Raw genomic sequence first — 13,953 nt, 5'->3', positions numbered from 1 at the left:
GAAAAGTGATGTTTTCAATCCGATGATTTGCTCGTTCCGGACTGACCGTAAAACCACCTCTGTCGGGTAAAGTCGAACTTGACTGCCCAATGCTTACTCTCGCTCTTCACCTCTGGCGACAGCAGCTTATGTGCGGTCGGAGAGTTCTCGATGACCTCCTTAAATAGCTTGCTAACGCGCTGAACTTGGATGATGTTCATCGGTGGTAGCTGGATCAGAATGTTCTCGAGCAGTTCTGTGGTCTTAAAGACAGCATCGCGAGCTGCTGCTGTCGTTTGGGCCTTGACCGATCTGAGGACTCTTGACGGTGTCGAGGTAGTCGCAGCAGATGTCTGCCTCTTGGCCCTCTTGTCTTCTCGGCTCGGCACACCATCGTCCATCTGCTTGCGCTTGCCCATGTTGTGTTGCGGAATGTTTCTGTTGCCGCGCATTGAGCTCAGAAGTGGGAAGAAGTGCGCCGTCTGGTGTGGATGTTGAATGCGTTGTGATAGGAGAGAAAAGCGCTCCGCGAAGTGAAGATGGAACAACAAACATGCGCACGGACTTCGAGGTCACATGCATCTGACGACCCGAATCTTTCGAGAGGACAAAGAAATCGCCATTCACCTAGCTTAGACACTTGACAAGGAAGCTTCATTCATCGTTGCGTCACGCCACCAGTCCAGAAGTCTGTAGGCATACACTCGGCGACAATTGTGTCTTATCGCATCATATCATGACCACTACGCATATAAGCGTCTTCTCACGGTATTCCTTCGAGAGATGAAGCCGATCATGGACATTAAGCGCGGACTGGCACAAGCCCTACCAGACTGTCAGCAAGCACGTTCGTGTTGTCAATACTAAAACGTACCGGGAAAGGAACAGGACGTTAAGCACTACCACACGAATCCAGCTCCTTGGCAAGAACCCTCTGTTGCTTCGTCACCCTTGTCGGCCGCTCTTGAAATTTCTCTTCTTCTTTTTGAGCTTCGGGGGTTTGACTCGTGGATTGCCTCAATGACTGATGTCCACTTCGATCACCTCACCTGGGCTATTCGTCCCAGACCTGGTCGCCAAAGACCAATCGTCATCCAGAGACTGTACTTTACACAATCGGGCAGAACTCTGTATCTGTTGATTTCGAAACAGATGTGCTGGCACAGTGCTTCCGCCTGAGGTAAAGGCAGAGTGCCTTGTAGAAAGTCAGCACGAAGCAACGGCTTCTGAGCGAGACAATTCGGGTAGACTTCAGATTCTGATAGGCCAGAGCAAGAGCTATTTCGCATTCCTCAACGTTATCCACCTGCCAGCTGACGGTGGCCAGATCGTGCAGAGCCTTCCTGACTTGTTCAGAGCTCTCGAGATTGACCCCGTCGGGTGCATCGGCGACAGCATTGAGCCATGTCGAAGCGCTCTCGATCTGGCCGTCTTCAAGATTAGCTGCAGCCAGCAATGCCATGAGCTCTCCTCCCGTTTTGGGGAGTGATTTCCTTCAAGAGATATGAGTTGACCCAAGTTTCCAGCTCTTGATGTTTGCCTTGCTGGTATAACACCCACTCGCGAGCAGCCTCAAGATGTAATATCTGAGAAGCGGCACCAGCTGAACTGATCCGGGCGGCGAGCTGTACGTCCATGATCGCGAGTATGTGACCTCGAAGAGTTTCGAGGTCGGCAGGGCGCTGGAAGATTTCAAGAAGTAGCGAGAGAGGATGATTGAGCCCGCGGAGTTCTCGTGCTTGCTGCAAAAGATAGAAGCACACCTTCGGGAAAGCCGCAGATCTTGTCATAGGCTCATCAACACGCAGTAACCGTGGTTTCAAGACGGGCCTTCGATGAAGAGATGGCGTGACCAGTCTCGCGTGAGCATCGTCCCTCATAAAGCGCGGCGGAAGCATCTCACTTGCGGACTCCACGACGACACCTTGGTCATCGATGATGCGTTTGATCAACCAATGATCGTTGTTCAAGCAATGTTTGCCTGCTACCACGCAGTCGGCGCAGAGGTCATAGTAGCCCCCGTAGCAGATTGTGCAGTGATGATGCGCCTCTACGATAGGATCATCGCAGCCATTGCATTCGAGGACCCGCGGCTGTCCGACCTGTAAGATGTTCGGTCTCCATGCGTTGGACTCAGGGTCCACGTTGCTAGACCGACTTGCCTTCTGTCGTGTAGCACCTAGTCCCCTAAGCGCGTAGATAAAGGCCGCAGGATGCTCAGAGCAAAGCGCCTTAGGCGCAAGGTCACCGACGTGACGTAGGACACTGAATCCTTCGCGGAAAACCCTTGTGTCCATATAGTAGAAGCCTTTCTGAACAGTATCTGTGAGGTCAAGCATAGAGCATTTGCTCAAGCTCCACTTGTCACTCGTGGAGAATTCGAGGAACTGATCATACCAGCGGTCGATGGCTGCTAGTACTCGCGCCTGCGGAAGATCCTCCGCAGCCGTCTGTATAGGCCGGCTGATAATGGACTTCTGTAATCCGGTGGTCGTCGAGTCGGGTGAATCTGATGCTTCGTGATCTGAGGGTTGGATGATGTGGCTACGTGACTGCAACCGCGGTGAAGGGTCCAGATAGTACGGGACATACGTAAGACCTGGCACGTCGCCAGGTGTGTCTGGCAGGGGCAACGGGCTGGGGGAATCAGCCATCGTGCTTGTAGAGAACGACTGAGATAATTCTGCAAGACTGTGAGCCTTTCTTACGCTACTCTGAGCATTCTTGCGCAGTTGCCAGCGCGAGAGTCGATCCCTGAGCATCTTCTCGCTACCATGAGTCGGACGTAAGTACCTAACATGTGGACGCCTCCCCAGGGTCGCGACCCATACGTACGTTATCATGTAATTGTGTCTGCTTCTCAGCTCCAGCAGTATCTGGCGCGCAGTATATTGCTGCCTCTGATAGAGATCGATGATGAGTGGCTTGAGAGTCTCCCATTGTTGCTTGCTCGGAGCACTTTCGGCGTGTTCGATGGCAATGGACATTCTGCAACAAGCCTGTGATATTTCTCGCGAGAGGTGGCAACGTCGACATAGTTTCGAACACCCAAAGGATGAGCAGTAGCCGCATGATAACGGCTGAGAATTGCGAACCATCTGCCTTTGGAGGCTGTACGGCTGCCTCGAGGCCTGAGCTGAGCTGTGATAAGGTTCGACGCTAAATCATACGGTTTTAGCTTCACACTAAAACATACGTGTTAAGGTTGTGTACAGTTATGTATACCCAATGGCAGTGGGTTACACAGACACTCTTTGGATGAAACTCGCATCTGCTGACGCTCGACGCCCCAAGTTCTCACCTTGATAAGCATTGCGCATTGTGTTTTGACAGCTGTCCAGAAATTCGGGCCACTGAGCAGCTGAAGGCTTTCCTGTTGCCGGGTTTAAGATCGGGGACCATCCATCGTGGTCCAATCGAAATCGTGATAGGGAAGAATGATTATGGTCATTCATCATCTGCAATGACACCTCACGGGCGAAGAGCCAGAGTCGTAAAGTCCAGCACATAGATGCTTCCGGCTTGCCAGTTCGAGGATATGTAATGATGCAACACATGCAGTGTCTGCTATGTCTTGTCGCCTGGTCGAAGAGGATTTCGCTCGCCGCGTATGTCACTGAGAGGTATAAAGACCCGATGGAAGCCAGCCTGCATCCAGGTCGCCCTGGCAAGTAGAAACGCATTCAGGCCAGCGCACTTTCCAGACACCAAAACGAGAGGCTCCATCTTGAAACATAACAAATCACCCCGACGGCCATGAGCGGTCGTTCCGAAGCGAAAATGCCTTCAATTCAAGATACTTCCAGCATCTCTCAGCCAAGCAATGCTGAACAGACCAGGGCACCACCGCAGAAGGAGATATCCTACAGCATGTCGCAGTACCTCAAATTCCCTGTCAATGAAGACCCATGGACATCCCCCGGAATGAGAGGGATGCCACCATCATTGGACGATCCACGTCTAGCCCATTTATTCCCAACCACGACCAAATTATGACATTGTCTCTTGACACGACCTTCAGCAGAAGTACCCGTGCATAAGGAAGCCGTGCTCCTAGGCGATCGAACGGAACGAGAAGGAGGCAGGGTAGTGGAGGGTCGGCTGCCGGGGAGCAGTTGGCGTTGTCAGAATAGTCAGTCCGTCGAAGTAACGTGGATAGTCACAAACGACATGTGTGGTGTGTGTGCAGTATTGAACAAGAAATGGAAGTCGACCACCTTTGCACACTCACACTCGGACAAATTGCTTACTAATGCTCAAGAAATGGGCAGCTATGCCGAAGGGCTCCAACTACCAGAAGTATGTAGTAGAACTGCTTGCCTTTCCCCTCGATATCAACATGCCCACCCCGTAGACTGGGTGGCGGAGAGGCTCAACATATAGGTCACCTCTGGAGGGGCGGTGCCAGCCAGTAGTATGTAAGTCCAGCTCCAGAACCTGCCCGCCAACGTGGGCACGCAAACGCCGCTGGACAGCACAAAACGTCACGAAGAGGTACGCCATGTTCCACAGTCTCTGGTATCGACAGGGACATACCAGTACCCTCAAGACAAATACAGCTCCGCAAGGCAGGTGTGTGTCCCTCCCAAACCCGCCGTTCTAGAAAGGCATCTTACTCCAATCATACCAAGCCGCCGGTATGCCCATTCCGGACTTCCCAGCCACGCCAGCTCACGGTAAGCTGCCTTGCATGCAGGACCAGGATACAAAAGGGTCGACCACACGATCTGTTCACATGTCAGCCCATGTCGCCTCCCCATCTCCCCACAGACGTTCACCCGAGGCCCTGCTTACCCCGCGCAATTGTGGGTATTCTCTCCACAGGTTCCAAACGCAGCACGATCCAGATCTTCCGTGTAGACGAGGGTTGTGGGTGAGGAGGGAATCGAATATAAGCAGTACTGTAGGAGGCGTTTCTGCTGTGATCTTGCGAGGAGCGTTTCTACAAAGCGAAGGATAGCACAACATGGATTCAACAGTTTCACCACTCCTCGCGCTCCCAGCAGAAATCCGAAATCAAATCTACTCCTACGCCTTGGTCGATGACCTGGAACAATGCGTCCACGACATGCCCCACGCCTGCAGTCTATCCTCCAGCAAACGTGGTCAAGCCTTCCAGATCCCATCCTGGACGTACACATGCCGTCAATTCCGTCAAGAAGCCGGGAGTCTCTGGATGTCGGAAGCAACGTTCAACTTTCACGCCATTGCGCATGTTACGAAGTGGTTAGGGAGCATTAATGTGAAGCATCAAAGCGTCATTCGGACTGTGAGGAAGTGGGTGCCCATGCACCAAAGGGCAGGGGCGGAGAAATTGTTGGTCGCGACTTGTAAAGCTTTGGAGGAAGGTGGAGCTATATTGGCGAGTGACGCGCTGATGGTTGGATATTTCGATGATACGGATCGTGCGAGTAGGGAGGATGGAGGTGTGAGCTGGATTAGAGGTGTTGGGGCGAAGGTTGCCGTGAAGACTGCGAGGAGGTTGAGTGTTACTGCGGCTGAAGCGGAGTATTTGTATCATTGATGTTTCTTGTTGCTGCGATGCTTTCAAATCGGCCGTCAAATCTGTACTCTAGTCGATGATGGCGAATGCTACCTCCTACAGTCACCGTCAACATGAAACACAGGTGAGGTCGACGTGGCAGAACCTTATTCGCATGTCAGCTGTCGGCACCTGGAAGCAGTTCCTTGTTCATGCACTGTATCTACTATCATCTGCTATGCCCAAGCTTGCCGCATGCCAATCACCAAAGCTTCCGTTGTCGCAGTCATGCATGCAGATCTTCTAGAGTGTCTCACGATTTGACATTCTCCTTCGCCAGCTGCTGTGTGTTTGCCTGCTGACCTCGCAGCATCTCGTCTTCTGTCTTCTTGTTGCCGTGCAGGATGAGCTTGTTCAAGAAGCTGCCTGGCTTGCCGTAGGGCTGGTTGCTCTCCTCGGCCTTCTCAATCTCGCGATGAAGGTGTCCTGTGGTCTCCTCGTCGACGTCGTCGGCATTGTCGTACTCGTCGATGTTTGCTGTATTTGGTCAGTGGTGTCGCTCAATGGCTGGTGACCAGACACAGCAGCATAGCATACGGTTCTTGTCGTGGAGCGACAGCTTGCGCTTCAGCTTCTCTCTGATGTTGTTCATGTTTCTGTGCCTGTGATGTAGACTCGTGTGTTGTCTGATGATGAAGGTGCTTCTGGTCTGGGATCCTTCGAAAGGTGGCTGAAGGCGGTAAGAGGCCGTGGTCTCTGGTAGCTTGTGTGGATGAAGCTGGTGTTACGAAAAGCGGGATGTCCGTTGCTTTTGTAGTAACTGTGGTAAGATGTTGCTGCCTTGGTGTTCAAGGAGGATGCCGTGAAGAGTGTGCAAGAGAGAACAGGATATCCTTACAGCGTGAACACTTAAGATGCCGCTGAGCAGAAGGCGCATGCGGGCCAGATGGACCTGCCGTGTGCTGTTTGCCCACGCTTTCCAGTGAAGAAGTGGAGAGCTGGTGTGGAGGTGTCGATCTGGCCTCGTGGGCCGTGGCCTGCATAACACACGGACCACCATGCATAAATCTCGGTTCAATATCCCCATCAGTCTGTTACAAACATTCACCTGTCGTTCCTGCGTCTTGTGACAAACATCATCAGCGTACGGTCTTGCGAGTGATCTTTGTTGGATCTTAGACACAAAAGAGACTGCCTCATTGAGTCCATTCGGTCCATGGCAGGTGCTGCCGCCACTGCTGACCATCACGCGCCTGCGAACGCGGCACGCGTCGAAACCTTCCAGTGATCCTCTTGTCTGAATCGATACAGCAAGATGTTGCACGAAGTGTTGCTGGCTCTCTCCGGCCATCCATCGCCACTATTCGGCGACCAAGAAGCTACCGAGACGGGTAACGGAGACTTCCCTTTGCTGTCGCCGTCCGAGGGGGCTCTACTACGCTCACTTGGCAAGCTCTCACAGCTGCATCGCAAGCTAAAGCGACACCTTGAGACGATACGAAAGGCACATCAGTCAGTGATATGCCGAGCAGTGGCAAGCTCGATCGAGCAGAAGCATCTGGGCCGGTTTCAGCAGCGTATCCTCGATGTCGAAGAAAGAATCTTGAAGAAGGACTCGATCATTGTTGGTGCATATGAGATTGTACCCCTTGCTAGTGTGGTCGGTGAGTTCGACGATTGGCACCGACGGATGGCATGGTATTGGGAAGTGGCGTATTTCATGTCTCCAGTCAAGGCGCCGGACCAGTTTTCTTCGTCACGATCAACCGTGAATTGCACGAGCGCTGAACTCATCGACAAACTCAGGTCCGAAACGCTCACTGGCTTCCACGAGATTGAGCAGGCCGCCATCGAGCTTGTGAAAGTTGCCGAGACAGCTTGGTTGAGGCAATTGTCTTCATGGATCATACATGGCAAGCTACCCGCCTTCGGAGCGAAAGACTTCTTCATCCAGCCAGAAGGCGCAGAAAGGGAGCACTTTCGAAGAGACTTGACCCTGTTACCGGAGTTCGTATCTCATTCCACCGCCGCCTCTATGCTCTTCATTGGAAAGTCCCTCCACCAAGTCCAACACCACCAGCGTCACAATCTAGCAACAGCGGCCACACAGAGGCAATACGATGGAGCAAGTCTGGCGCAGACACACCTTCAACTCCTTGCATCGCTGACCCTACCCATGGTCTCGTCTCAGCTAGCACGAACCGTAGCCGACATCAGATTGTCTTTGTCACAGAACGTACTGCAGCATCTGCTACCGAGCAACACCACTGCGGATACTTTCGCTTGCTTGCGGCAATTTCTGCTGTTGAGCCGCGGCGAATTTGGAGAGGCGTTGATTATCGAAGCGGAGGCCCGACTGCAAGCCAGGCAACAGAATATCAGCCGAAGCCTGCAAGCGGACCCTGTCAAGGCTCTCCAAGGTCTACAGATCAAGGACATCGAACTACGCCAAGTACTACAGCAAGTGTGGAAGACGCTGGCCGCCGAAGACCAAAGAGATGTAGATGTTGTGCTGGAGTCGGCTCGGAAGCACATCACGTTGACGACTGCGAAGACTGAGACGGGCACATCATCAGATTTGGGTATTGTCGGCGGCGTGCATGTTCACATCTCAGGCGTGGCGTTCAACGACCTTCTATTCCCCGCTGCGACGGAGCTCACTTTCACCGTACAGCCCCCGCTAGATCTGCTGCTCTCGGCCCACGATATCAGCAACTACTCCGTCATAAGCTCATACCTGCTCGCCATAGAGCGCAGCCACTTCCGGTTGATTGATCTCTGGAGACGAAGTCCGGCGCGGCGAGTTCATCCATCGTCGTCCATGAATGATACAGAGTCTCGACAACGGAGCAATCAAAGAGCAACAGCCCTGAGAAAAGTCTGGGCTACTTGCAGCGCCGCTACATTCCTCCTTGCAGAAACAGCAGCTTTCTTCGAAGCCGAAGTCGTCCGAGGATACTGCAATCACTTTCAAGAATGGATAGAAGCGGCGCCTGCAGAAGACAGTACCGAGCACTCGGGCTTCAGTGATGAGAACAGCACTAGAGCACAACGCGACCCTGAGACCTTGGCCTCCGGCCACCGCATCTTCCTCGCGGCTTTACTGTATGCATTGCTACTCACAGATGAGCCATTCACCCGCGAGCTGCGCTCGTTACTCGGCAATATCGACCATCTCATCGCTTTCTTCGTCCGACTGTTCGATATTCATCACACTCTCGACCTCGAGCGGGACGCTGGTCGCGAGAGCGCGCATATGCTCGAAGAGGAGGCAAGGATTGGTCTTGAGCTGGATCGTGCAAGGAAGAGAGTGGATAGCGATATGAAGTCTGTCGTTCATCGGCTACGAGAATTGAACCAGGAAAGGACTGGGTCTCTGCGGTATCTGGACGTCAAGCCGAGCGATAGAGTTGATTTCGAGGTCTGGAAGAGTGGAGGTGTCGACAGACTTCTGATGAAGCTGGAGTTTGGGACTGACGTTACGTCTAGCGATGATGACAGTGCTTGAGCGACGTATGAATGAAAGATATACAATCGCAGTTGATAGTCGGCGTCATATCTTCCATACGCAGCTAAGAGACCCGTCTCTCTACCCCAAATTAAACTCACTAACCCCACCCATCTTCCTACTCATCCTCTGCATCTTATACCTCGCCTGCGTCGCATCCGTCTCCTCCGCAATATCATCCTCCACCCTGCTCTTCCCACCAGCAGCCTTCCCAGCAGCACTCTTCCTCGCATCCCGATTCTTCCCCGCCTCCTTCGCCCCAGGCCTCAAGCCAGGCACCTTAATACTCCCCGGCTTATCTCTCAAGGCGAAAGCCTTCGCAAGATGGCCCAAGTGCAGTTCCTGCATATTGAAAATACTTCGCTCAGCAGCGACGTGCGTGGCGTAAGCGCGGATGTGGGATTGGTACGCTCTGCGCGCTTGTTCGAGGTGTTTGGATGATTCGGAGACCCAGCGTTCCACGTCGAGTTGGAATTCTGTGGCGCGCTCTTCCCAGCCTTTCTCCATATTTCCTACTCCAGAAGTGGCAGAGAAGCCCTTCCTGAGGAGTTCAGATGCGTCATGACGCGTGAGGTTGCGGGGTTTCCCTTCTTTGAGAATTTCGACGTAGCCTTCTTCGGGGCCTGGTTGGAGGAAGATCATGGCGCGGCCGTCGCGGCCTGCGCGAGCTGTACGCCCTATACGGTGGAGGTGGTCGTCTTTGCTGAAGGGTGGGTCGTATTCGATTACGAGATCAACATTGGGGAGGTCGAGACCGCGGGCTGCTACGTCTGTGCATATCAGAACTGCTGGGTCTTCGGAATTGGTAAAGGACTTTAGGGTGCTTGTTCGAGTTGCTTGTTGAAGGGAGCCGTGGAGGCGGTAGAGTTTGACTTGGTTGTCTTTGGGGGAGAATGCTGTTGCGGGGGCTTCTGTCCTTGACTCGACAATGGTGTTACCTTGTGGTATGCTGCCAGGTTTTCTTGCTCTTTTGTTGGCATTCTTGTTCTTTGGTGGTGATTGTGTTTTGGCATCGCCGTCCCCTGTGGCGGTAGCTGGGGCGCCTTCTGCATCGCTGCCTCTTGAAAGCAGCTCAAAGTGGAAGTCGACGCTGTCCGCACAGCTGATGAATACAATGCATTTCATGACATTGCCGCGCTTTTTAAAGGTCTGCTTCAATACCCCGACCAAGCTGACCAGTCGCTGCTTGGGCGGCACGACGGCGTAGCTCTGCTTCAACTGTGCCGGAGCCGAGAAGTTGTTGTCCGTAGTGGTCGCAGTGTCGTCACCATTCTCCGCTGCATCAACAGATATTGATACGGGATCTTTCAAAGCGATGCTTCGTAGCTGTTCAACTGTCGACTTGATGGTTGCTGAACACAGCACTGTAGTCCTTCGAGTCGGTAATCCTGGTATAGGCTTCTTCAGTACTCCATGATTCCGCAGATTCATGACACCAATGATGCGCTGAATATCCTCTTCGAAGCCTTGCTCCATCAACCGATCACCTTCGTCTAGAACAAGCCATCGCACAGTTGACACATCCAGAACCTCGGTGTGGTTGAGATGATCTGCTAATCGACCGGGCGTAGCCACTAATATGTTCACACCCTTTCGCAGTCGTGCCTTTTCCGAGTTCTTGTTCTCGCCACCAATTACCATTCCTGCAACAACCCAGTGGCAACATCGCAAGATTGACTCGAGAACAGTCTCAATCTGTTTGGCCAGTTCGCGTGTCGGCGCAAGTACAATTCCAAACAGTCCACTTTGTCGATCGAAATTCTCTCCATCATCCTTCATGCGCCTCGAGATGGTAGTGATGCGCTCCACGATCGGTAGAAGATAGGCCAACGTCTTACCGGATCCTGTTTGCGCCTGTATGAATGCATCTGTGTCGTGTTTGCAGAGTTGCTCGACGGCCTTCCGTTGGATTGCGGTAGGTGCCTTGATGTCTAGTTTCCGAAGCAAGTGGCCAGCCAGATTTGGAGAAAGTCCTAGTGCTGTGAATTGTGCCGTTTCATCATGTACAAGTGGCGCGTTCGACGGCTGAACATCTTCCTCAGCTTCAGTGGTTGGCTTCTCGACGGGCGCTTTCGATGCAGGGTTGAACGAGAACAGAGACGAGACCACCTCGCCATTGTTCAGCTTCGGGAGCGTATCGACATGTTTTCGAGGTCTATCGGATCTGTCTCTATCGATACGCGGCCGCTTGACGGGTCGTTCGCCCTGGTACTGAGACTGTCTCCTTGCTTCTGCAGGTGCCTGCTCCTGCTCCGCCTGTGGTTTCGAGGCTCGTTCCTGTGCTTTCATGCGACCATATTCGGCTGACTTTCGAGCTGTAAGCCGATCTTTCCAGCTGCCTCCCTTGAGTCTTGATTGTGGCGCCGAGAATGCATCAACCGGCAGCTCAAAGTTGAGCATCATCCCGTCATCGGCCATCTTTGCTGAATGTATCGTGAATGTATCGTGAGAGACAGTGGCGTTCATGTGTGTTGGACGTGGAGAAATTTCCCATCGTCAAGTCTCAAACGGCGATCTCGGCCGCCGTGGCTAGCGTGCTTTGCTTGGAGCTCTGACCTCTTCACAAGACTCCACTTCGACCAGATATCATGGCATTGTGCTGAAGACTGCACCGTAGACTGCTTCATACCTTACTGTATTGAAGCGAGCCGCTGGACGGCACCATGGAGGATCAAGCCAGATAGTCCACGAAATAACACACACCGTTATCACGCTTCCCACGAACACCCAAGCACAAGCTATCCCAATGGCTTCCTTCCTATCACGATGCCGACCTCGCAGCCTTGCGCGTCCCCCACTGATGGGCGTACAGCTCACTCAACACCTTCGAGCCTTCCACATCTTCCGCGATGTCCCGCCGCTTCGCCAGCACCGTCGAGAGCTGCTTCTCAAAGGGGAGCCCGTAGGACTTGTGCCTACTATGGGTGCCTTACACAAAGGGCATCTCTCTTTGGTGAGAGCGGCAGCAGAAGAGAACGGCAAGGTCTTCGTCTCCATATATGTCAACCCAACCCAATTTGGCGTGGACGAAGATCTAGACTCATACCCAAAGACGTGGGACAGCGACCTGGCAATGTTGGAAGAGCTGGACACGGAGCTCGAGAAAGCGGGAAAAGGTCGTATCGACGCCATATTCGCACCCACAACGAAAACAGTGTACCCAACGCTGCCTCCCGACAGTCGCGTGGACGGCGTAGGCTCCTTCGTCACAATCACACCGCTCGCAACACTGCTAGAGGGAAAGAGCCGGCCAGTCTTCTTCAGAGGCGTCGCAACAGTGTGCATGAAGCTCTTCAATATCGTGCAAGCTGACAATGTCTACTTTGGTCAAAAAGATGTGCAGCAAACCGTCATCATCAAACGTCTAGTGAAAGACTTCCACCTGCCCACCACAGTCCGGATCATCCCCACAGAGCGAGAGGAGGACGGACTCGCAATGTCAAGTCGGAACGTATACCTCGGCGAGCGCAGAAGAAGAGCGGGTATTGTGTTGAGCAAGGCATTGGGGGCGGCAGAGAAGGCATACATGATGGGAAGGAGGAACCGAGATGAGATCCTGGCATTTTCGTGGGATGTGGTGAATCGTGCGCAGTTGGAGCAGGACACGCTGGAGAAGAACGAGAGGGCACTGTTTGAGGTGGACTATATCTCGTTGGCAGATCCTGAGGGCTTGGAAGAGGTTGAAATGGTTGACTCGGATCAGGGCGCTGTGTTGAGTGGTGCTGTGAAGATGCTGCCGCTTGAGGAAGTCAAGAATGGTGAGAAGTTGGGTCTTGGGAGCGATGAGGTACCTGTCAGACTGATCGATAATATTCCGTTACCACCTATGAAGGCACCTTGAGGCAGACTTTGCCTGTGAGGCTCGCCGGCTCTCGAAAGTCGTAGCCATTGCTGTGCTACCGTCGCATCCCTGCACAGCTCAACGGTCACTAGCGTCCCTAGCAGACTCTTGCCAGCGCTTTTCACCCCACACGAGACACCTTCACACGACCAAACACCAAACATCACCAAACCACCGTCGACGGCCCGCCCAGCGATGGCATTCAGCAAGCGCCCCAAGACCTTGCTCGACATCCTCCCGGACGAGATCAGACGCCGCATCTGGGAGCTGGCACTCGTCGAGGATGCTCACATCAACACCAGCGATGCCATCCTCGCCGCCGAACGATACAACAGCTCAAAGTACCGCGCCTGCCGCGACGGCAAGGAGCTCCCCCCTCCACCCAACGATGCCGTGAACAGCACGTACCCTCGACTTCAGCCTGCACTTCTCGCCACCTGCCACCAGATCCGCCGTGAGGCGTTTGTGATCTACTATGGCGAGAACGTAAGCCACCATCAGCCTGTATCCCAACGTCTGTCGATGCTGACCATCGACTCCGCAGACCTTCACCGTCGAAATGACACACCAACTCCCTGCGTTCATCAAGCAACTAGACCACAAAGCCTTCCACGTGATGAAGCCAATCCGCGTCACCATCGCACCCATCGAATTCTGGCTGCAGGCCAAGCACTACTTCGCAACTCTCTACCAACCCCCTCTAGACCCAGAGCTCCCCGACGAGAGCTGGGCGAAGCCATTCTGCGCTTTGCCGGTGCACGTCAAGGGTGAAGGCACGGTGTACGTGACGGAGGCACAGTTGCAGAAGTACTTTGAGGAGCAGGTCCACCAGAAGATGGTTAAGGGCAAGCGGGATATAGTAAAGGTGACGACAGTGTGTACAATTGTGCGCAGAGCTTGCCCTCGCCTTGGTTCCCGCAGGAGGTTCAGCTTGTGATGGGGTTTGACATAATTGAGGAGAGAGATGGGAGATTGAGGGCGTTGAGGAACCTGATTTGAAGCTTGAGATGGATTGCTTTGTGCGCTGATGCTTGCGGGAGAGGTTACTGTACTTGAACCATGGCACTTGCCGCGACTGCTTCGCAATTGTGCTTTAACTTGCCAAGTTTGCCTTCGCCGGCGTGCATTTGAATCTCCTTACAG

The 13,953-nt window shown here is 53.4% G+C and overlaps 8 protein-coding genes across 8 annotated transcripts; 4 read left to right on the top strand and 4 right to left on the bottom strand.

The window, feature by feature from the left end:
- Positions 1 to 14: 14 nt before the first annotated feature.
- On the bottom strand, positions 15 to 398 carry CLAFUR5_11352 (uncharacterized protein; the record flags this gene model as incomplete). Its single annotated transcript, XM_047910500.1, has 1 exon — positions 15 to 398. The coding sequence occupies one exon, from the start codon at positions 396 to 398 to the stop codon at positions 15 to 17; it is 384 nt and encodes a 127-aa protein (XP_047764936.1).
- Positions 399 to 1,418: 1,020 nt separating this feature from the next.
- On the bottom strand, positions 1,419 to 2,633 carry CLAFUR5_11351 (uncharacterized protein; the record flags this gene model as incomplete). The annotated part of the gene is made up of 1 exon (XM_047910499.1): positions 1,419 to 2,633. One exon carries the CDS (start codon positions 2,631 to 2,633, stop codon positions 1,419 to 1,421), a length of 1,215 nt encoding a protein of 404 aa, XP_047764935.1.
- A 2,312-nt stretch (positions 2,634 to 4,945) lies between these two features.
- Positions 4,946 to 5,503, top strand: CLAFUR5_11350 (uncharacterized protein; the record flags this gene model as incomplete). The annotated part of the gene is made up of 1 exon (XM_047910498.1): positions 4,946 to 5,503. One exon carries the CDS (start codon positions 4,946 to 4,948, stop codon positions 5,501 to 5,503), a length of 558 nt encoding a protein of 185 aa, XP_047764934.1.
- A 271-nt stretch (positions 5,504 to 5,774) lies between these two features.
- Positions 5,775 to 6,113, bottom strand: CLAFUR5_11349 (uncharacterized protein; the record flags this gene model as incomplete). The annotated part of the gene is made up of 2 exons (XM_047910497.1): positions 5,775 to 5,998; positions 6,059 to 6,113. The coding sequence occupies 2 exons, from the start codon at positions 6,111 to 6,113 to the stop codon at positions 5,775 to 5,777; spliced, it is 279 nt and encodes a 92-aa protein (XP_047765380.1).
- A 663-nt stretch (positions 6,114 to 6,776) lies between these two features.
- On the top strand, positions 6,777 to 8,969 carry CLAFUR5_11348 (uncharacterized protein; the record flags this gene model as incomplete). The annotated part of the gene is made up of 1 exon (XM_047910496.1): positions 6,777 to 8,969. The coding sequence occupies one exon, from the start codon at positions 6,777 to 6,779 to the stop codon at positions 8,967 to 8,969; it is 2,193 nt and encodes a 730-aa protein (XP_047765381.1).
- Positions 8,970 to 9,050: 81 nt separating this feature from the next.
- CLAFUR5_11347 (ATP-dependent RNA helicase dbp7) lies at positions 9,051 to 11,387 on the bottom strand (the record flags this gene model as incomplete). The annotated part of the gene is made up of 1 exon (XM_047910495.1): positions 9,051 to 11,387. The coding sequence occupies one exon, from the start codon at positions 11,385 to 11,387 to the stop codon at positions 9,051 to 9,053; it is 2,337 nt and encodes a 778-aa protein (XP_047765376.1).
- A 328-nt stretch (positions 11,388 to 11,715) lies between these two features.
- On the top strand, positions 11,716 to 12,810 carry CLAFUR5_11346 (Pantothenate synthetase; the record flags this gene model as incomplete). The annotated part of the gene is made up of 1 exon (XM_047910494.1): positions 11,716 to 12,810. The coding sequence occupies one exon, from the start codon at positions 11,716 to 11,718 to the stop codon at positions 12,808 to 12,810; it is 1,095 nt and encodes a 364-aa protein (XP_047765377.1).
- A 195-nt stretch (positions 12,811 to 13,005) lies between these two features.
- CLAFUR5_11345 (uncharacterized protein) lies at positions 13,006 to 13,747 on the top strand (the record flags this gene model as incomplete). Its single annotated transcript, XM_047910493.1, has 2 exons — positions 13,006 to 13,296; positions 13,355 to 13,747. The coding sequence occupies 2 exons, from the start codon at positions 13,006 to 13,008 to the stop codon at positions 13,745 to 13,747; spliced, it is 684 nt and encodes a 227-aa protein (XP_047765378.1).
- Between the last annotated feature and the right edge of the window lie 206 nt (positions 13,748 to 13,953).

The sequence above is a fragment of the Fulvia fulva genome, chromosome 8 (genome assembly GCF_020509005.1).
Source record: "Fulvia fulva chromosome 8, complete sequence".
NCBI classification, from domain to species: Eukaryota; Fungi; Ascomycota; class Dothideomycetes; order Mycosphaerellales; family Mycosphaerellaceae; genus Fulvia; species Fulvia fulva.
This window is presented reverse-complemented; position numbering and strand designations above follow the sequence as displayed.